Source organism: Trachemys scripta, chromosome 21 (assembly GCF_013100865.1).
Source record: "Trachemys scripta elegans isolate TJP31775 chromosome 21, CAS_Tse_1.0, whole genome shotgun sequence".
NCBI lineage: Eukaryota > Metazoa > Chordata > Testudines > Emydidae > Trachemys > Trachemys scripta.
The window spans coordinates 12,849,653-12,870,204 of record NC_048318.1 but is presented as its reverse complement, the minus strand read 5'-3'; the positions used below and the strand labels follow the sequence as shown (position 1 = coordinate 12,870,204).

At 57.9% G+C, this 20,552-nt stretch overlaps 1 protein-coding gene across 2 annotated transcripts in view; it reads right to left on the bottom strand.

Annotated features, from left to right (window-relative positions):
• Nucleotides 1-2,822: 2,822 nt before the first annotated feature.
• MCAM (melanoma cell adhesion molecule) overlaps nt 2,823-20,552 on the bottom strand; it is a 35,788-nt gene continuing 18,058 nt past the window's right edge. Inside the window, exons 2-17 of one of the 2 annotated variants that reach the window (XM_034754610.1) lie at nt 15,343-15,470; nt 14,749-14,959; nt 14,164-14,234; nt 13,817-13,904; nt 13,289-13,468; nt 12,714-12,841; nt 11,446-11,602; nt 10,988-11,109; nt 10,531-10,672; nt 9,090-9,211; nt 8,738-8,876; nt 6,166-6,204; nt 5,759-5,776; nt 4,715-4,856; nt 4,043-4,160; nt 2,823-2,987 (exon numbers count right to left, since the gene is read on the bottom strand). In XM_034754610.1, coding sequence (XP_034610501.1) covers nt 2,958-2,987; nt 4,043-4,160; nt 4,715-4,856; nt 5,759-5,776; nt 6,166-6,204; nt 8,738-8,876; nt 9,090-9,211; nt 10,531-10,672; nt 10,988-11,109; nt 11,446-11,602; nt 12,714-12,841; nt 13,289-13,468; nt 13,817-13,904; nt 14,164-14,234; nt 14,749-14,959; nt 15,343-15,470 — 1,835 coding nt within the window. In that variant the 3' untranslated portion in view covers nt 2,823-2,957. The remainder of the gene's footprint in view (nt 2,988-4,042; nt 4,161-4,714; nt 4,857-5,758; nt 5,777-6,165; nt 6,205-8,737; nt 8,877-9,089; nt 9,212-10,530; nt 10,673-10,987; nt 11,110-11,445; nt 11,603-12,713; nt 12,842-13,288; nt 13,469-13,816; nt 13,905-14,163; nt 14,235-14,748; nt 14,960-15,342; nt 15,471-20,552) is intronic. The other variant, XM_034754611.1, reaches the window with a different exon arrangement.

Here is a 20,552-nt window from a genome sequence, read left to right as displayed (position 1 = left end):
GGTAAGTCGGGGTGGGCAAACTAGGGCCCATTGGCCACATCTGGCCTGTCAGACCTTTTAGTCCGGCCTTCGAACTCCTGTCGGGGAGCAAGGTCGGGGGCTTGTCCCGCTCCGCATGGCTCCTGGAAGCAGTGGCATGGCGGGCATGTCCCCCATCCAGCTCCTATGCGTAGGGGCAGCCAGGGGGCTCGGCACGCTGCCCCTGCCCCAAGCGCCGGCTCTGCAGCTCCCGTTGGCCTGGAGCCAGAGGGGGGATATGCCACTGCTTCCGGGAGCTGCTTGAGGTAAGTGCCAGCTGGATCCTTCTCCTCTGGCCACCTTCTGCACCCCAATCCCTTGCCCCCCAATCCCTCTCCCCCCCCGAACCCCTTGGTCTCAGTCCAGAGCACCCTCCTGCACCCCAAGCCCCTCAGCCCCACCCCAGAGTCTGCACCCCCAGCCAGAGCCCTCACTCCCCCCTGCCCCAGCTGGGAGCCCCCTCCCACACCCTGAACTCCTCATTTCTAGCCCCAGCCAGAGCCCGCACCCCAACCCCCAATTTCATGAGCATTGATGGCCTCGCATACAATTTCCATATCCAGATGTGGCCCTCGGGCCAAAGTTTGCCCACCCGTGTGAGGTGGATATAAACCAAATTCAGTCCAACAAACGAGAGCCCCAGTTCTTGTGTCGGAGGGCTGGTCTACATTGGGGGGGGATCGATCTAAGATACGCAACTTCAGCTACGCGAATAGCGTAGTTGAAGTCGAGGTATCTTAGATCGAATTACCTGGGGTCCACACGGCGCAGGATCGACGGCCGCGGCTCCCCCGTCGACTGTGCTACCGCTGCTCGCTCTGGTGGAGTTCTGGAGTTGACGGTGAGCGCGTTCGGGGATCAATATATCGCGTCTTAACGAGACGCAATATATCGATCCTGGATAAATCGATTGCTACCCGCCGATACGGCGGGTAGTGAAGACGTACCCTAAGTGGGAATGCAGTAATAGCGCCTGACCCAGTTGCAGGCATATATTATAAATGCAGTAGATGAATGAGGGGTGAAGAGAGGAGGAGGTGAAAGCATATGCGCTGAAGTCATGCATTGGACAGTCCAAGTGTACAATCCACACCTAGGGAATGTCACCACCCCTAATTTAGTTTCTCACTGCACCATTGTGAATTGAGACAAAGTACAGCCAGTCCTGGAAGTATTTTGGCTTTTTATTTTCACATATATAAAAAAAACCCTGCAGATATCAGACAAACTCTTAAATTTACACACAAACCAACAAAAATATATATATATATAACAAAAGCTTTTGCTTCTGATATTTCTAGCTCACCAAGTACAGCTCACCCTTTTTGTTAATGAGTTGGTTGCATCTGCTGCTGCAGAGTCTCTCATTAACCACTGGGGAAGTTGGGTGCATAGGGAAGGAGCCGCTATTGTTTTGCCCAGTGTTAATGTAAGGCTGTTTGTTGCTTAAGTGTTGGAGGAATGGAAAATAAATGGCTGGTTAAGTAGCAGCTATGGAGGGTGTATGCCTAGATGAAACAAGTTCTACAACTTGGTTTACTTCTCTAATCGGAATCGAGAAGGAAAAGCAAGGGGCTCATCTCCTCAGTGTTCGCCTGGGGGCGGGGGAGAGGTCCTAGGGCTGATGGAAGCAACAGCAGGATATGCTTGCAGGCTGGGTGTTATCAGTGAGGTGGTGTTCTATGTGGTATCTCTGAGATAGCACCAGTTCAATATTCTGTGGGAGCTCAGTTCGGTCAGTTTCCCTTCTTGTTCACAGTTGTTACCTGTCGCCCCGGCCTAGGCCAGAGACTGGGATTTTAGTCAAGGATATGTAATGTTTTATCTAGTGAGAATACTTTAAAAAAACAACAAAACCCTAGAGAGGTGCCAATTTCTAAGCATGGCATAAAGCTTCTCTTCATCAGCCTTGACTTTAGACATGGTCGTCTGGAGGGCCTGCTCCTTTCAGCAGCGGTACAGCTTAATTAGAAATCTGCTCAGGGTAGCCACGTTCCTCAGGGAGGTGGCAGGTGAGAAACTCAGCTAAGCAATGTCACATCATGCAGCTTTAAAACTTTCATATGAACGTACTGTTGGGTCCAGTCCCTGCCGAAACCTCAGAACGACTGGGAGGCCTTGCTTTTTACTGCACATAGAACAGAGATCCTTTCCTTTCGGCTACTTGTTCTCATAGAGTCACTTGGGAAAAACAAAATCAACTCTTCCAAGAATGGAGCGCTCTACCTGCATTTCACCGGTGCAAGTTGAGAGGCTGTGAATCTAAACCAGCAAAACAAAAACAGTTAAGGGAAAAGCTAAGAGAACTAACCATTTTGCATCCTACAATCCACCAGGTAAATTCCACCCCCTATCTGTAATTCATACTGTGCACCCATTGTTCAGAGACTTATCTGGATGCTGCTAATCTAATACGGGTTGTGGGGTTGGGGTTTTTTCAGTTGGAAGGAGCTCCAATTAAAAGCACAACTCTAGCCCCGACAAACCCAGACTGCCTAGCGCTCTAGCTTACTTTCAGGGGGGCAGGGGGGACTTATCTGCTGTGAATTTTAGGTAAAAGGCTTCTAGACTCTCCCCTCCCCCCCCAGCACACACACAACTGGAACAATAAAAAGCTAACGGTAACATTCCTGATAAGGCCTTAAATTCTTCCACCTATCAGGGCAATGTGGATGTTTTTCAAGAATTGGTTTTTGGCCTCTGAAGCAGTAAGTCAGTCCAGCTCTGCCGCTGCTAGTGTGGTATCTTTCAGACCCTTGGCTAGTGTAATGGCCATGGCGGGGGGGGGGGGGGGTATCCCTCCCGCCAGGGCAGCCTCAGCGCTGGATTGATTTCAAGGTCTCTGGCCATGCTCCCGGGGAGCTGGAGCAGGGTTGGGAGGTGGCGATCCAGGAACAGGAAAGGTTTGAAGGAAAAAAACACACGGCGGGTCCCTCACTCTAGTTCCTCAGATCGATGTATTTCTCTGCCTTTGGACAAGAAATAAGGCATTAGAGGTAATCAGAGTGCAGGTTCTCCCTCCCCCCCCATGTGAAAACACCAGCTGCTCAGAGCCAACCCAGTGCAATGTTCCTGGGTAAGTGTGACTCCTTACACCATTCTGTGGTTGAGTGATGATCTGAAGGCTACCGGAGCGTGTGCTCTCATACGCCGATTTGCATTAAACAAAGGAACATGGGAGCTGAACTGGAACTGTCCAACTGGAAACCTCTGCATATTAAAACTCGACAAAGTGCTTTAGGATAAATGGCAGGAACAATCCTATATTGGTGGGGGGGGAAACTGCCTCTTTAATTACTTCTACCCCGTGGAGCAGCTTCCCCAGGAGAGAGGGAGAAAGCTCTCCTGCAGCAGAGCCCAGGAGTTAGGGCTGCTATCTTCTTTTCCTCCTCCTTGCAGTCCCATGGCTTAGGATGCCCCCTGCCCTGGTGTTCGTGGATCCCGTTATTAGGCACCTATCTAGCATCTAGGAAGTCTAGGTCCCTACCCGGGCTTTGTGGAGGCCAGAGATTCTCTAGCCTGGAACGCCTACACCCTTTAGCTCCGGGCCAGGCTGACCGCGAACGAAGAGGGGACAGGGAAACCTAAGGGTCGGGATCTGTGCTTTCTCCTGGGAGCCAGGGGAAGTGGCCAAGTTCACGGGGAGAGCGCTGAGGAGCGGGAAGGGAAAGTTTAGAGCAGAAGGGAAAGCAGTTTCAACACCGCTACTTCCCACTAGCATGCAGCAACATATCCCCATCTCAGCCCCGGCGCTGACTGAGGTGAAATGAAAGCCTGGCACCACGAGGTCCCTCCACTTCCCTTATTTACTGCTGATGATGATGGATGATGAAGGCCCATGCAAGATCGGGGTGCTGGGGACAGCAGTTGACAGCTGCTTCCCCAGCTCCAGAGGAGGCGTGCCCTCTGTGTGAACGGCAGGGCAGAGACACCCCTGTGCCCGTCAAGCATCGCTGTTCCTGGCCAGAGGCTGCAAAGGGCCAGCCCAGCCCCCGGAAGGTAATTGCATGGAGAGCTGTCCTACCTGGTCACCTGCAGGTCTCTTCTCGCCGTTGGCACCCTGCAGAAGCCCCGCCTCTTCGGGAAGTTTATCTGACTTAACTTCAACTACAATCTCGTCTTTACGGGCATCTGGCCTGGTGCTAGGGGGAGGGAGGTGACAGTTTTCAGACATGTTTGAGGTACCTGAGCGCCTATGGGCTGAGGCGCGGGAGTCCAGGCCCTTGGGCTGATTCCTACAGGCTCCCAGAGGGCAGAAGGAAAAGGAGTCGGAGTAAAATCAAACTACAGGCTGAGGGAAGCTTTCAATGACTCCAGCCTCTGCCAGTAGGAGGTGCTGTAGGGAAAGGGGCAGGAGCCCTGGGATAGCAGCCACGCTCAGTGCTGCTGGAGTGTGGGGTTCGGAGCTACTCTGGTCACACACGGCATGGCTGGCTGATGGGGAAACTCAGCTGCGGCTCCCTACAGCACCTGCTTTGGGAGGCTGTGCCGGGAGCCTTTGCTGCGGGGAAGCTCTTGGCTACTCTACATCCAGGCCCCCCCCCCCAGCATGAGAACGGCTGTGAGGCATCCTAGCCCTTCCGGGGGTGGTGGGGGGAGAGCAAGGCGCCTGAATGGGATGAGATGGGAAGCGTGAATGATTCGGTGCGTCTTTGAGCCAAGCCCTCGCTAGCTGGGAGGCGCGAGCTATGCTTACATGTCCTGCTTCCCGGTGCGATTGCAGGGGATCTTGCCTTTCTTGTGCAGGAAGTAGAGCACGGCGCCGAGCACGGCAATCACTAGGATGCACACGATGACCGCCACGATGATCACGCCCTTGCTCTCCTGGGTCTTTTGCTCTGCTCGCAACAGACAGGTGCCGTTACTGCCTGACCCCATGGCTTCCCCGAGAGAGGCCCGTCGCCTTCCACTCGCGGCAGTAGTAGGCAGCACGCTTACCTCTCCCCGGGCTGCATCGGAAGTGCACTGAAGGGGCAGGGGGTAGGATGGGTAGCGGGGAGGCACCAGGAAGAGACGGGGATGCATGCAGCACAGTTAGCACAATGCACCAGGGGGACCTCGGGTTCTGTTCCTAATCCCGCTGCTGGCTTGTTGGGGGGAACAATATGGATGTTTGTAACTGTGTTGTGTATTAGGTGGTAACTCCAGTGATGGGAGATCCCCTCCCGTTGACGGAGGTCGTGTCTTCACTGGCGCACAGCCATTGTGCCGCGGGGTAGCGTGTCAACAAGCCGTCAGTGACTTCGGGTCCTAAGGCTCCAGGCGACTTGGCCTCCTACGTGCTTAAGCCACTTCTGGAAATGAGCCTTAGGCACATTTCACCCATCGTCTAAAACCTCGGTCGGCTTCGAAACGCTCTGCTGACATGAAAGCACTTCTTATCCAAATACCGGCTTTCCAGCTCTAATTTAGACCTCCCTCTGCAGCATCTGCCCCCCAGTGCCAAGGACTGAGGGCATGAGAGCCCAGCTGAGTGAAGGCCAAAGAGTGGGGTGGAAACTAGGGGAAGAGTGGCCGGAAGGAGTCACATTCTAGTGCCCATTTCTGGGGTGTAACGGGAGGGCTGCACTCTGCAAAGAGTGCGGGGGACACAGCCATCAACACAGCTGCAGGCAGGGGGGAAGGCTTGGGAGTAGGTGCCTAGAGGGCGCAAGAAGCGGTGCAAAGCGCTCACACAATGAAAGCAGGCCGGGGGTCTCAGGAGGGAAGGGACCAGCTGGGAGTCCTGTGGGTTACTGACCTTTCTTGATGGGTTCCGCTAGAATGGCAATAAAGAATGGAGAGAGAGCGCTGAATGAAGCCCATCCCTCCCCAGTGTGGGAAGGCGCTGGACAGACATTCACCCCATTGGCTCCGGGACTTAACCGCCCACCCCAATGCCCCAGGGCAGCTCACAGGGTCTGAAGTTTAGATCTAGGTGCCTATGGCATCTCTCCATACCAGGACACCAAGGGGTGACACGAAGGGATGCGGCTGCTATTCCCTATTCACCCCCATCTTCAAGGGGCCTGGGCAGCACTGCTTGGCCATTCTGGGCGTTCAGTCTCATCCCTGCCCCTCCACAGGGGTGCTTGATGTGTGGGTGAGATCGCCTCCCTTCGACCACGGCCGGGACCATTGTTCAGCACTGTCCCTGGGGGCACTTACCAGTAGTGTTGCCAATAGGAGGAGACGTCGTCGTTGTTCCTGTAATGAAGACAGACACAGGCTGGTTGATTTGCTTCCTCCCCTCTCTCTCTGCGGAGCTGGGAGTGAAGGGTGCCCCCAGCAGCATCCCAACCCAGCGCGCTCCTCTGCACTAGCTAGAGGGAGACTCCAGCCTTGGACCATCTGTCTGTGCAGTGTGTCATTGAAACGCCAGGGGCTGGAGCGGGCTAGCATTCCCTACCCCTATGCACGCCCCCGGGCAGCTTTGCAGACATGCTCACCAGCTTCCCCCAGCCAGTTACAGATTCACCCGTGTGCACAGTCCTCTCCTGCCACAGGGAGCCAGGTCTAACCTGGCCAAAGGGCTTGGGGGAAGGAACGAACGAACGAGATGATGAATCATCTTTTCGACCTCCACTTTCTAGGATCTAAATGTCCAATACAGATGCCTCTAACGAATCGTGCTGAGAACGGATCACGCAGCGCGCGCTGCAGACGGGCTTACTCTCCAGCCCAGAGAGACGTGGGGAAGAAACGTGCAGGAGACTTTGCATTTGGAAATTATCAGCCGGCACATGGGGAAGGTCAATGAGTGTTAAGTGAACTCAAGCTGCCCTCCCTGAAGCCAGGCCAACGGCCATCGCAATTCCCCTCCGCCCTTTGGCAGCTCAGATCGGAGAGCTGTGTGCATTCAGCATCCTACCTGCTGATTTGAAGGACACAAATAAGCATTGACTGCTCGGTCTTCCCCATAGCCCTGCTTTTGCATTATCAACAGTGCCGTTAACTAAGTTCCGACTGCTGTTAGTCGTGCCTGGGCTCCAATCAAAGCCAGCAGCTCTTTGATTCCAGGGTGAACTTGCAAATTAGGAAAATCACCATTTTACAATGAACCCCCATGATGCCTCTTTCACGGTCACTTTTCGAGTAGAACTGAGCTTTATATCTTACAGTGCAGTCTGTCACCTCTCCTGCTTAGCTCAGCCTTTGGAGTAAGGCAATCAAGGAAATATTGTAACCCCTTCGGGGCAGGGAATGTCACTTTGTGCAGCACCTAGCACGCTGGGGCCCCGATTCTGGTTTGTGGCGCACAGCAGCTCCAGTAATAACCTATGGAGGCTTTGTAAACACTAGCCCTAGAATTCACATTTTGCCCTTATGGAAGAATTTGTGGGTGGGCACGTCATACCCTGCAAAGTGGACTTGGCGTTTAGATTTGTAATTCACAGGGAGTTGAACCCCGAGCAAATGGTTAAGAACCAACACGTTCTTCCATCCGTGCAGCAAGAGACCAGGGAAATAGATGAATCCTACCACTGAAGAAAGAGATTCTCTCCGCACATCTCTTCACAAAGGTGAGTTCTCTTCAAGGGAACACAGCTATGAGTTAGAACTCCTTGTTGCTCAAAAGTAAGTAGGTACCCAGTGGGTTTGTGCCGCAATCACAGTACTTTTCCTACTAGTTGTAAATAGAGAGTAAGTGGCCCTCCCTGTTCTGGTATTAATGATCTCTTTTCTATGTACGTTTAGGCTCACTGCAGAGAGGAAAACTGACTTTTACAAAGAGAGACGGAAAAGTTCCTCCTCCATTGGCAATTCGGGTCTTGTCAATCCTGTTTTCCCTGGACCGGTCTCTCCTAACTGGTTATATTCGGCGACCAGTGACACTGGAATAAGGCTCCCAATCAGACGTTGGAGCACGTGAGTAGTCAAAGGGAATACTCATGTACTAAGAACCAGATCTTGGGAGGTGCGGCGTATCCTCAACTCCCATTGACATCAACCTGAGTAGAGGATGCTCAGCACCTGACAGGATTAGGCCTTGACAGAAAGAGGAAGAGATTATTATTAAGACTTGAAAAATGGCAGAGACGCTCAGAACGTCCTCAGCAAAATCAGACCAAGCCAGACCAGCTACTCCCGAAATGTCTCAAGTGGAACCACTAGCTTGGACAGGGGCACATGGGTGCTGTCTGTCTTTCTCCATCACGGCTTTTCTCTCCAAAAATATCTGGGGTGGAATTTTCTGATTTTTGAAAATTCGAGGGGCCCAGCAGGTAGAAACGCTTTCATTTTACGTGCCCTGTCACTTCTTTCTCCAAAAATCAAAACTTTGTTTAAAAAGATTTTTTTGAGATGGCTGATATTTTGACAAAACATATTACTTTTTTTTTTTTTTTTTTTTTGTACCAGCCCTAAAGAAGGGCCCAATTCTCAGTTAGGCTGAGTTCCATTTATACCCTGTCAGTGCTGCATGAATGACTATCAGGCCTGGAGAATGCAAAGCCCCTTTGCAGATCCCCTATTCTATTCATCTCTTCGCAGGCAGGCTGAGGTCTATTGGGGTTGTGTGGGCCCATGCATTGAAGGCTACATGACTGGGGTCTGATGCTCTTGGTATATTATGTATTTTGTTTCTAATCAGAAATAAAAAAAAAAAATCATTAAGAAAACATGGTCTCCTTGTTTTGTGAATTAGAGCAGGAGGGGAGGACTCCAGTCTGGTCTGGAGTGAGAGAAGGGAATTTCCTTCATGGGGCACTTCCCCCGTCAATGTGGCCAGGAGACTTACTCCGCTTCAGCGTAATGTGATGACTGCTATTGCCAAGCTCGTTAGTGGCTGTGCAGGTGACTCCTGACTGCAGCAGGTCTGGGGTGACCTGGACGGTCAAGTTGCTGATGACGCGGTGACGGTCTGTGTGGTTTTGGACCTGGGGGGAGATGGAAGAGAGTGAGGGATGCCGCTCAGGAGGGGAAGAAGTGATCACTAGCCCCTGGGTTCCCAACCAGGGCCTACGACTGCCCTCCCTAGTTGTGGGTTTCCCCCAAAATATGTAACAGGAGACACTTGAATGGAAGAGGTCAAGAACCGCGCCTAGCCCCCGGGTCCGTTACCTGCGCCGCATCCAGCAGGTGGGTCTCACCTTTCCATTGATGCTCCACGTGATCTTGGGCTCAGGGAAGGCAGCAGCTTTGCACATCAGAGTCACCAGCTCGTTCGGTTGCACGGGCACCAGGGAATCCTTGGAACTGATCTGCGGCTTTGCTGCAGGGGAGGAAGAAACACAGAGCAGAGGGGTCAGTGTGGCCTGGGACAGATGGGACAATTTCCTGCCGTGTCCTTGGGAGACTATATTGAAATAGGTTTATGTATCTTTGGGGGCCCATTGTACTTGATGAACGGTTTATGTCTTATTGTGGGCTGGGATTGTGTGGGGAGATGTGACAGCCGGGGGAGGGGTGTTTCAGAGGACTGGACTGAACAATGGGCCAGGCAAAAATGGAGTCTGGGTACAAAATGTGTTTAGTGCTTTTCCTGGGGAGGGGGGGGAACCAAATTCCCCACCTCTGGTTGTTCAAAACCGCAGGCTTCTGAAGCTATGCCCTTCTGCTGATCACCTGGTTCACAAAGCCAAGATCAAAGGCCCAAGCCCTACAAAGGAATGACTGAGCTATTTATGGCTGTTTCGAATCTGAGACGCTAACCCTGGGGAGGGATAGCTCGGTGGTTTGAGCATTGGCCTGCGAAACCCAGGGTTGTGAGTTCAATCCTTGAGGGGGCCATCTAGGGATCTGGGGCAAAAATCCATCTGGGGATTGGTCCTGTTGTGAGCAGGGGCTTGGACAAGATGACCTCCTACAAGATGACCTCCTAAGGTTCCTTCCAGCCCTGATATTCTATGATTCTATGAAAACCCAGTTGTGGGGTTTGAAGAACCTCAGTCTGCAGGCGGGGGTGACCGCTGCATGGAGGCTCTTTGCTTGTTTGTAATCGGTTTTCTTGGCTTTCACCTTAAGAATCAATGGGCTTGCTTAGAAAGAGCTGTGCGCCGACTTGTGACTACTGGCAATGACAGCTGTTCATAGCCTCCATCGAGGAAGTGAAGCACGGATGCTGCCCTGTTCCGGCAGCCTGGCTTGCTGGGAATAAACTGCAGTCTGGAAAAACTCCAGTCAGGAGGGAGAGAAATGTGAGTCTCTGCCCAAGAGAGGTGACAGCTGAGGAGCCAGGAGCCTAGAGTGGGTGCCCTCAAGGACAATACGGAGGGGGAAATACAGGTGCAATTATCCAGGATTGGGACATGGCCTCCCTGCAGCCATCTGCCCAGGTGGGGGGAGATGCACCATGCCCCCCAGGCACAGGGCGCACTTGCATTTAACAGAGGAGTAAAGAAGTAGGGAGGCTGCATGTCTCTCTGCCAGCGCATTCCTCCCAGGCCCAGGGACTGGCAGGGCTCGAGTGGAAGCAGTCAGGTGGGGACTGCGTGAACCACCAGGGCAATTCCACGGGCTCCTTGCTGGATTCTCCCCCTCCCCCAGCCTGCGCAGGAAGGGGGTGGGGATACGGCGGTGGCTGGCTCTTACCGTGAACAGCGACGTACACTTGCTTGGAGCGGGAGAGGCCTGGCACCCCCGTCACAGCCACCTCGCAGCTGTAGTTGCCCGAAGATTCGAGGGTGACGTTGCTCAGTTTCAGTTGCTTTCCTGGCCCCAGCAGTTTCCCCTTCTGGAAAAAGAGACGAGCAGGCTAGTGTCCGACGGCCGTGGCCCCGCCTCTTGCCCGGGAGCAGCACGTGGCCGAGGGAGCAGCTGGGTCTTCCCAAGCTTTCCAGCTCCACTGTTGGGGGGCAGGGAGAGAATCTCAGCCCCTCGGGGTTAGCGGGCAGGGAATGTCCTGCCCCGGGGGAGTATTAATGAGGTTTCATCTAACTCTACAGGTCACTGGAGCACGGCCAAGGCCTTTCCTGCACGGTGCCCTGGTCCCAGCGACGCTGGAGCACTGTGCCATTGCCTGGGAGCAGCCGTCCACATGGTCCATTACCTTTTCCTTCTTCCATCGGAACTCCAAGGGCCTGGAGCCTCTGGCGTCACAGGTCAGGGCTAAGACGTCTCCCTGCTGCAGCTGGATGGGCCCCTCGGGGGTTATCTTGAGCCCTTCGAGGTCTAGGGAGAGAGCAAGCGTGGGGATGAGACACAGCGCCCTTCGTGTGGCCGAGGGCTCGCTGACGCTGGTACAGAACAGAAGCTGGTTCCCAGGAGCCAGCCCGGAGCATGGACACAGGCCGGCTCTGGGTGGGGGCTGCCGGAAGCGGCCGTTCTCGAATGCCCCCTCCCCCTAGCTGGGGAACCACTCCTCCGGTCAGCTGGCATCATGGGGCCCTGAGTCACCAGCCCATCAAGCTGGATGGGGGTGGGCAGCTGTGGAGCTCAATGGGAGAAGGGCTGGGATGGCCCAGGGCCCAGGGGAACCTCCCTGCCTCCCCCCCGGCCCTCCCTTACAATTCACAGACAGGTTCACCGTGGCTTCCAGGTTCATCATGGAGTCGAGGTCGAAAGTCCGGCACAGGTACCGGCCGCTGTCCTCCTTCTTGACCTTCCGCAGGGTCAGCACCCCATTGCTGGCGGTTAGTTCTTTCTCCTCAGGCTGGGCACCCTCCTGAGGGGCACAAGGCAGACGGAGTGGGGGTACGTGGGCGCACACCTGGCTCGTGTTGCAGGGCCGGCTCTAGGATTTTTGCCGCCCAAAGCAAAAACAATTTTGGCCGCCCCCCCCGTTCTTTAATTACCCCGGCCCCGCCTCAGCTCCGCCCCTTCCCCAAATCCCCAGCCCTGCCTCCTCCCCCCAGGCTCTCAAGCCTAGGAGGGAGGGAGAGGGAGAAGCGGCGCCCACACCGTGGCCACTCGGAGTCTCCCCCCCCTCCCAGGTTTGAGAGCCTGGGAGGGAGGGGGAGACTCCAAGTGGCCGTGGCGCGGGCGCCGCTTCTCCCCCTCCCTCCCAGGCTCCCAAGCCTGGGAGGGTGGGGGAGCAACGGCACGCGAAATGGCCGCTCGGGATCTCCTCCCCCTCCCAGGTTTGAGAGCCTGGGAGGGAGGGGGTGACCCTGAGCCGCCGCCGCTTGAGAGCCTGGGAGGGAGGGCGATTAGCGGCGCATGAATCAGCTGTTTCGCGCGCCGTGGCAGCAGCAGCGGAGGTGAGCTAGGGCGGCCGGGGCACATTTTTAGGGGCGGCATTCTGGCGCCGGCCATGCCGCCCCTAAAAATGTGCCGCCCCAAGCACCAGCTTGTTTTGCTGGTGCCTAGAGCCGGCCCTGTCGTGTTGGCACCGGGAGCAGGGGTGGAGCTGCTGGAGGTCTGCAGCCCCTTAGTCTATTCCCCTGCCCTGGGCTGGGCTGGGCTGGAACTGCTGCCCTAGTGGGGGGGGGGGCAGACTCTGCCTTCCATCTCTTGATCAAGCCCACTCCGCATGGGGCAGGGCTGGAACCGGTGCCCTGGCACAGCGATTATCCCTTTCCTTGAGCCGTCCAGCCCTCTGCCATAGATTCCCAGACTGGGGAAGGTCCAGGTGTAGCAAGTGTGTGGAACCCTCAGCTCCCCCCCCCCCCAGCGCAGGAAGGGTGAGGATCCCCGTGCACAGGGGAGAACAGAGACAGCCTGTGGGGAGCTCAGACAGGGACTGTCAGGCAGCCCCACATTCAAGGCACACTCTGTCAGCCCCTGGGCATCCAGAGCCTGCCTGCCCTGGCCTGCCGCCCCGTCCCTTTGCTCACCTGCACTTTCAGCAGGTTGTACTCGGGCGGGGGGTTCCCGTCCCCCTCGCAGTGCAGCGTCACCTCGTCCCCTTCCCGCACCTGCGGCTGGGGAGAGTGTATCACCAGGGTCAGGTTCTCCGTGGAATCTGGGATGCAGAGAGAGAGAGACATGAAGAGCTTCGGCTCAGCTGGGACCGTGGGGCAGGCAGACCAGGGGGCCCATGAGAAACTAGCAAGCGGCAAACAGGAGAGCGGGAATCTGATAGACGCTCTGGCTGGAGAGCGCAGGGAAAACAGAGTTACTCCACCTACGTCCACGCTCAAGCTTCAGCATGAGGGGCTAGAACTTGAGCAGATGCCACATGTTGCAATGCACCTCCGGCAACACCTGGAGCTGGGGGGGCGGGCATGGATCACTGCAGGCCCCCGCTACCATCCCCATGCAGAGCAACAGCCGTACGGCATTCAGGCGGTGCCATGGAAGTTACAGTCTGGTCTATTGCAGCATCAACCCCACAGTGCAGGGAGGGTTATCGCCAGGATGGAGAGTCATTCCCCTTCCCCTGGGCGTGGCTGATCAGACCCAGACTCACAGAACACGGTGAGGTTGACCTTCTCGGACGTGGCAGTCTGGTCGGCCCCCAGCAGGCGGTAGCTGACCTCGCAGTGGAAGCGGGACTGGCGGTCCTCGCGGCTCACGTGGGCGAAGAGGATGCTTCTCACCGTGTACAGCCCGCTGGACTCCTTGGTGAGGGTGGAGAGGATGCTGACTTCTGCTGGGTGAAAGCAGATGATGGGGGCAGTGCCAAGAGGGATTGAGCACCTGCAGCCCCTGTTGGCTCCAAGGGACCCTCCCCCTGCCGACCCCAGGATTGCTGGAAGGAAGGAATGGGGATACACAAGCTTCTCACCCCTGGGCTGAGCAGGATTGCTGTGAGCTTCCTCACAACAGTGCCCATGGGCACTCCGTCACCGTGAGCTTCCTTGCAGCAGGATACAGGATTATCCTGAGCATTGTGATCCTGGAATTGCCTGGGCGGGCCCCTTACCCCAGCTCTGGCCCCCACAGGCTACAACGTACCTAAGCAGCCCAAGGGGAAGGAGCCGGCCCCAAAACTTACGTGTGTCGTCCTGCCACAGGGGGCTCCCGTTCTTGTACCATGTGATGTTGGGGGCCGGAAAGCCGTTCTTGCTGATGCACTCTGCGATCTGAGACAGCAAAGGGAGCGCTTGGTGCTGAAAACCTCTGGGTCCCCGCGCAGCACCCCCAGTTCCCCCCCCCCCACACACACATGGCACATGGTGCAGCTTGCACCGGACAAGGCAGTTAAGGTTCTCCCCACCCCTGCTGGCACTGTGAGCTTCTTGCCAGTAGTATCCCACCTTCTGCTCGGTGCCTTCCCCCCAGCAGTGCTCTGACCCCCTCGGTGCTAGCCAGGCTGGGTGGGGCGCAGCTGGCTCCCCTCACCTTTGGGATCTCCTTACTCGTCACTGGGATGCCTGCGTCGTTCACCTGAATCTCAGGAGGCTCCGGGGTTTCTGGAAAAGAGCAGCAGGCCAGGCAGGCGTTTGGGGCCAGGCGGACTGAGAGGGAGGGGAAAGGCAAAGTCCCCGACCCCTCCCCAGGCTGAGCCAGCGCCACGCAAGGGGGAACCAGACCCAGCCCTTGTTCTCGGTTCTGTCCTTCGCCGTGAGCCTGTTCCTACCTTCCCGCTGCAACCCTGGGAATGGCAGCAGGGGCGGGAGCCTGTGAGGGTCTCTCCGCCTGCCGTAGATCACAAGGCGTGGGGATTAGTCTCTCTCACTAATGCCCACGCCTTGTGATCTATGGCCGGCGGGGAGACACTCGCATGCTGCCCTGTCCTAGGCTGCCGGCCTAAATCAGCCTCCAGGCCCCTAGGCCAAGCCCTGGCAGGGGCAGGCAGCCCTGAGTGGGGGAGGGGAAAAGAACATGTCAGCAGCATCGAGAGCAGGGGCTCGCGCAGAGATGCCAATCATAGGCTGTTGCCCTGCCCCTCCCACCCCCCCAGCTTCTGGGCCCAGCGGCACTCACTGTAAATGTGGAGCTTGGTCCGGTTCTCGCCCACCCCTAAGCTGCCCGCCCCGACCTGGCACACGAAGGTCCTGGCGTCCTGCAGGGTCACCCTGCTGATGGTGAAGGTAAAGTCGTTCTCCATGGCCACCCGGCCCTTGTACTCGCGGTCCGGCTCAAAGGCCTGGTCGCGGACCATGTAGTAGATCTTTGTCCGGTTGTTTTTGTGGATCTAAAGGGGAAAGAGAGGGTCTTGCCACTCCAGCCCAGGACTCACCAGGTGTTGGGCCCTCTTTGTGCCACCAGGTGGCGGTGGAGGCTTTTGTTAGCACGGCGCCAAGGTGGCTGATGGCGGGGAGATGGGGGAAGATTGTGTCGCTCTGACTGGGACCCCCACTGCCAGCCTTTGCCAGGCCAGCAACCGAGCTGCTCCAGGGACCTTATTCCCCCTCAAACGCTCCCATGCGAGCCCCTCCTTTCTGCCCCCCACCTACATCTTCCAGTGCCCCCTGCTTCTCCCCCATCGCTGTCCCCAATGACCCTTCCCGCTGGGGGTCCCCGATCCTGCCCCATCAGTCCCCCAACCCGGGCCCCCCCACGGGCGCTGGTACTCACATAGAACCAGTTGATGTAGGCGTAGTTGCTCTCCGCCGGGATGGAGAAGTTGCATGGAATCCTGGCCGTCTGGCCCAACTCCACCTCCACTGTCTCCAGCATGGAGACCTCCACCTTGCTGGCCCCAACTGCTGAGACAGGGCACAAGGTGATGGGGGGGATGCCACATAAACACTGTGCTTGAGGCAAGGGGGGGGCAGCAGAACGCATCCCCCGTTTCCCCTCCCCACCGACACAGACAAGACTCTACCTGTGCTGCTGTTGGGCCCGAACAGAGCAAAATCGGCCCCTCAGATGAGATGTGGGGAGCTGAAGCCTCCAGCAAAGAGCAACAAGGGACAGACCTTCCCCCAGGAGGTGCCCCGTCTGCTCCCCCCCATGCTCTGGAGCCCTTGTGGGCACCATGCCCATGCCCTGGCCTGGCAGGCAGATCCCACTGCCCACACTGGAGTGGCTCCTGTTTGCGAGATTCCTGTGCAAACACTGGCCTGCCTGCCAGTGCCCTGAGTGGGCTTAGCACCCCCAGCCCACCATGGTGAGGGCAGCTGCTGGGGGCGCCCAGGAGGAAACCATTAGGCGAGTGCCAGAGTGGGGGAGAATTTCCAAGCACTGTACAGACCTTACCAGCCCTGTTTCCCCCCAAACCAGCACAGCCCCCACCCATGCGTGCAAGCCAGCACAGCTCCACATCTCCCACACACCCTACTCAGCCCCATCCTCCCCACTCCCAGCTGTTCCACCCGCTCTGCTCCTGGTTCCTCTCCACACACTGCCCCAGATGGTTCCCATTAGGCAGCAGTCACTGCTACTGTCCAGCTACCCTGCCATGTGCAGCCAAGTCCCCAGCCCCCTCCCATTCCCACTTTTCACCCAAGCCCCAGCCCAGCCCAAGCGGGTATGTGCGGGGTGGCGATGGGATCACTGCTTGCCCAGCGAGAGCTTGTTCACCCCTGCTGGGCCGGCTCAGCCTTGCCTCTCCACGTGCAGCTGAACACCTTTGTGGCCAAGACAATAGCAGCCGAGGCCAGTAAACTCATCCCACAGGTTGGGGAACACGCTGCTTCCTTCCCCTCTAAGGGGCGCTGGCTCCGATCCAGCCCAGGCTGCGGGGCCTGGCTGCTTGGGGAGTGGGATGGGGCACAGGCCTTTCCCCACTAGGGACCCAGCTGAGGCTGGGGGGGAGCACTGCTGTCTGGGGGCAGGTGGGACAAATCTGGAAGGTTGCTTTCCCCATGGCACAGGCAGCCACGGCACTGGTTGCTCCATTGTCTCCCCAGTCAGCGGGGCCTAGAGTCTGAGCTCCGGCCCTCCATGATACTCCCTCTGCCAGGGCCGAGGAAGCTGCCTGCTCTGTCCCCTGCAGTTGCCTCCACCCCCCCACCCCCACCCCGGCACCCTTCCCTAGCTCTGATTGAGTCAGGAAAATCGTCCCACAGGCGGGAGACGCTCTCCCGCTTTGCTCTCCCCCAACCCCCCAGCGTGGGGAAGGCAGCTGAGCCCAGGAAGTCACTTTCCAGATGCCGATTAAAGCGGAACGGGTGGGGATTAGGCAATTAGCAGCACAAAGGGGACAGTTATTGGGGAGGGGGCTGCCTGGCTCCCCCCCCCTCCGGTCTCCCCCCTCTCCCCCAATGTTCTGGGCTGACTTCGCTTCTGGTGCAGGATGTTGTGCTCGGCTGAGCACGACGTCGGAGGCTGCAGCCCCTTTGTTAGGACATCTGCTGGGTCTGAGGGGGCCTGGCTGGCAGTGCTGGCGGAGGTGGGGATGGGGGGGCATGCAGGGCATCCGGGATCATGACACACACGCCCCGGGGGGGAAATCCCTGCCTCCTGGTCACATCCGCAGCTTCATCCGGCCCCGGCAGGTGGAGGATCGCTCAGGAGCCACCACTGCCTCATGCCTGGGAAGCGAGGGGGCCCGGGCTCCGACCACAGAGGGGGCTCCCGGCTGAGACGGCACCCATCAGCTCAGGGGGCTGAGATGGCACGAGACAGCGCCTGCCACAACAGAGGGGGGTCGTGACCAGCCCAGCTCGGCTCATGGTGGAGGGACGCTGCTGCATCCCACACATGGTGGAGGGGGTAGCGTGGTTGCGTCTGAGCCGCCGTGGCCCTAGCTGCTCATGGAGCAATCGGCAGAGAAATCACCAATCCGCCCCTCATGCAAGCAGGGCTGGAACCCCCTGTTCTCCCCTCGGCCCTGGGAGCATGAACCATTAACCCTGCCCTCCTATGGGGATAGTGAGGCACACAGTGAGGGAAGGGACTCACCCACAGATCGCTGGCAGGGCTGAGAGTAAAACCCGTGAGTCCTGATTCCCCATCTCCTGTACTAGCCCCTGGATCTCAGCCTTCTGGAATGGGGAAGAGAACCCAGGTGTCTTGGCTCCTCCACCTCCAATTGTGAGCCTATGCCCCTGCCCTGCCTCACATCCAGCACCCAGGGGTCCTGGTTCCCAGCTGCACTACCAAGGAAATTCTATCTGCTTCCCTTGGGTGCAGAGCAGTGGGCTAGATGGGGCAGAGGTAGAGGATGGCAGGGAGGGGGTGTCATGCTGGGGGTCGGGGTGAGGACCAGAGACAGCCCAAGAGACCGGTGGATGCTCACAGCCAATCCTGCCTCAGTCTTCCCCAGCGCTGATTCTGATCTGCCAGGGAAGGAGCTGTGATCTGTGCCATCTGCTGCCTGCAGGACCCAGCTGGTCTAATTAATCTGCCCAGCAAACAGAGCCTCCTCTCCTTGCCTGCCTTTGTAGGGCAGGGAGAACGTGCACAGCGCCCAGCCCCGCAATTAACAAGAGATGAGAGGGCTCCCCTGGGGGTTGAGGGGGTCAGACAGCAAATCCCACTAATGCTGGCAGGGAAGATGCTTGGGGAGGGCGGGCACAGCACCACGAATCAGCCCAGCCTGCCCCCCACAGTCAGGGGGCCCAGAGGGGGGGTCACTCCAGAGTGAAAAGGGTCATGAAGGACACCTGATATGAGTGAGGGCAGTGACTGTGGGGAGCAGAGATGGAGCCCCCTGTACCTCCAAACGACCGGGTCCTCAGAATGTCTATGGGGGGCTCCGGACAGGTTTCTGAGGCTTCAGCTGCCCATGATGCAGCCACCAGCTCACCCAGGCTGGGGGGAAGCCCCGTGGCACCCATGGGTCCAGTCTAAGCCCAGCTGCCCCTCCCAGGCAGCGACTGGGGCTGCAAGTGGGAGTCTCCCCAGCAGGGCCGAGCTGGTGCTCACAGCCAGTGATGGATTATGACAGCCTACGCAACTGGGATGAGCCAGCGACGCTGCTGCATGGCCTGGCACACGACTCACGCCAACAGCAGCTCCCGACACGGGGGGGGGGGGCGTGGCTCCGAGCCTCCCCCACAGCATGGTGCCCAGGTCACCAGCTTGCTCAGCTTCCCAGGACTGACCGAGGCACGTCTCTCAAAACTGGGTGTGTGGCAGGGAGGTGGCCACGAGGATTCAGCCCCCCACAGGTGCGAGACGGGCAGGTGTGGCCCCAGAGAGGTTGTCCACAGGTCACACCCCACCTCCAAACCCCCCCAGTTCAGAGCCCCTGCCCGGGAGCAGAGACAAGAGGGCTGCGGGCAGGAGCTACTCAGCGATTCACCGCCATGGGCCAGTCTGCTTTCCCCTGGCGAGGGGGAGTGTCATCCTGAGCCCTGCTGCAGGGGGTGACCCATGGTCTTTGTTGCGGGGACCCCAAATGCCAGCAATACCCTCCATGAGATTGCACACCCCCTGCATCAGCAACAGGCTGGATCCCAGCTGGGAGGGGCCGGCACCACGTGGGATCCCAGCTGGGAGCGGGCTGTGGGGCTGAGCAGGGGAGTGGTCATGGGGCAGTTAAAGCAAGAGGTGAGAGCACCCTCTGTAACACACACACACACACACCCCCGCGCCAGGGCAGGAGGGGCTCTGCAGCTCTGGCTCTGGCCACGCGCCTCGCACAGGAAGTGGTTTCAAAATCTAGCCATGCAGCTCGAGATAGGAAGTACCTTGTCCTGCACTGGCCCCAACACAAGGGACCTTTGTCCCATCCCAGCCACTCACATTTCCAGAGGGGGAGCTAGGCAGGGCGGCTACGCTGAACGCAGGGGTTCCAGGGTGCACTGGTCACAGTCCCGGGAGTTCTTATGGGGGGGTTGGGACAGAGCAAGGGGGAGGTGGGGGTCGCAGGTCTGGGGGAGAGCCAAGGGAACGCAGCCAGGGTGTGTGCGTGGGGGGGTTGCCGCTTATGTAGAGTCCCAGAGGCGCATCTTAGGGCCAGAGGTCCCCAAGTGCCACAGTACAAGGGACACACCCGGGGGGCTACAGCCTGGGTGCTGGGATCACAGAGCAAGGGATGCCGCTAGGGGCCAGGCCAGGATATAGCAGGAGCTGGGGGGGGGGTCGCAGTGGAGGAGACGTAGAGGGGGCCAACCCCCATGGCTCCTAATTGGAGAGCGAGCACAAGGTCTTTGAAATCGCACCTGCTTGGAGTGAAACTTGCTAAGAGCAAACCCGAGTCTCCTGCCCAGGGCCGTACCCCCTGCCTTTGGTACCTCCCGTGCCAGGCCCTTGTGTCCCGCTCCACATCGCCAGCGTCAAACCACAGGAGGCTAATGCTCTGGTCCAGGGCAGGGGTGTCATCGCCCCGTGCTTCCCTAGAGCACTGGGATGGGAGAGCGTAGGGGTGGGGGAGCCGCAGATAATCCCTCTGCAGGTCTCTCCCTGCCCCCATCTCCCACTGGGCTTAATCCTGATCGGTGGAACAGGACGGGAAACTCTATAGAGCTCCCAGACCAGCCTCCTCTCTGCCCCCCAGAGCCATCTAAGCCTGTCTCACTCTCTTCCCAGCTGGGGAGGGGGTCAGTAAGAAGGGCCCCAGGGAAAACTTGCACCTGGGGCTCCTGGGAATGGGGCCAGGCCCCTCCTGAGTACTGAAGGAAACCCCAGATAACAGGGCAAGGGACCGCCCCCCTGCACCTGGCAGCCACTTCGCCCACAGGGCTTCAGTGGAGGATCTGGCCCAGATATGGGGCCGTGGCTTAGCCAAGCGGCATTGGAGGTTGTGTCTAAGGGCAGACGCCCCAGGATCGTTACAGACTGGCGGTGCCAGCGCCCGCCCTGGACTGGAACAGCAGGAGATGCCTAGCAGGAGGCACCCTGAGCGTCCCAGCACCGCTTGTTTCTTATCAGGATTGATCCCCGATAACACTGGC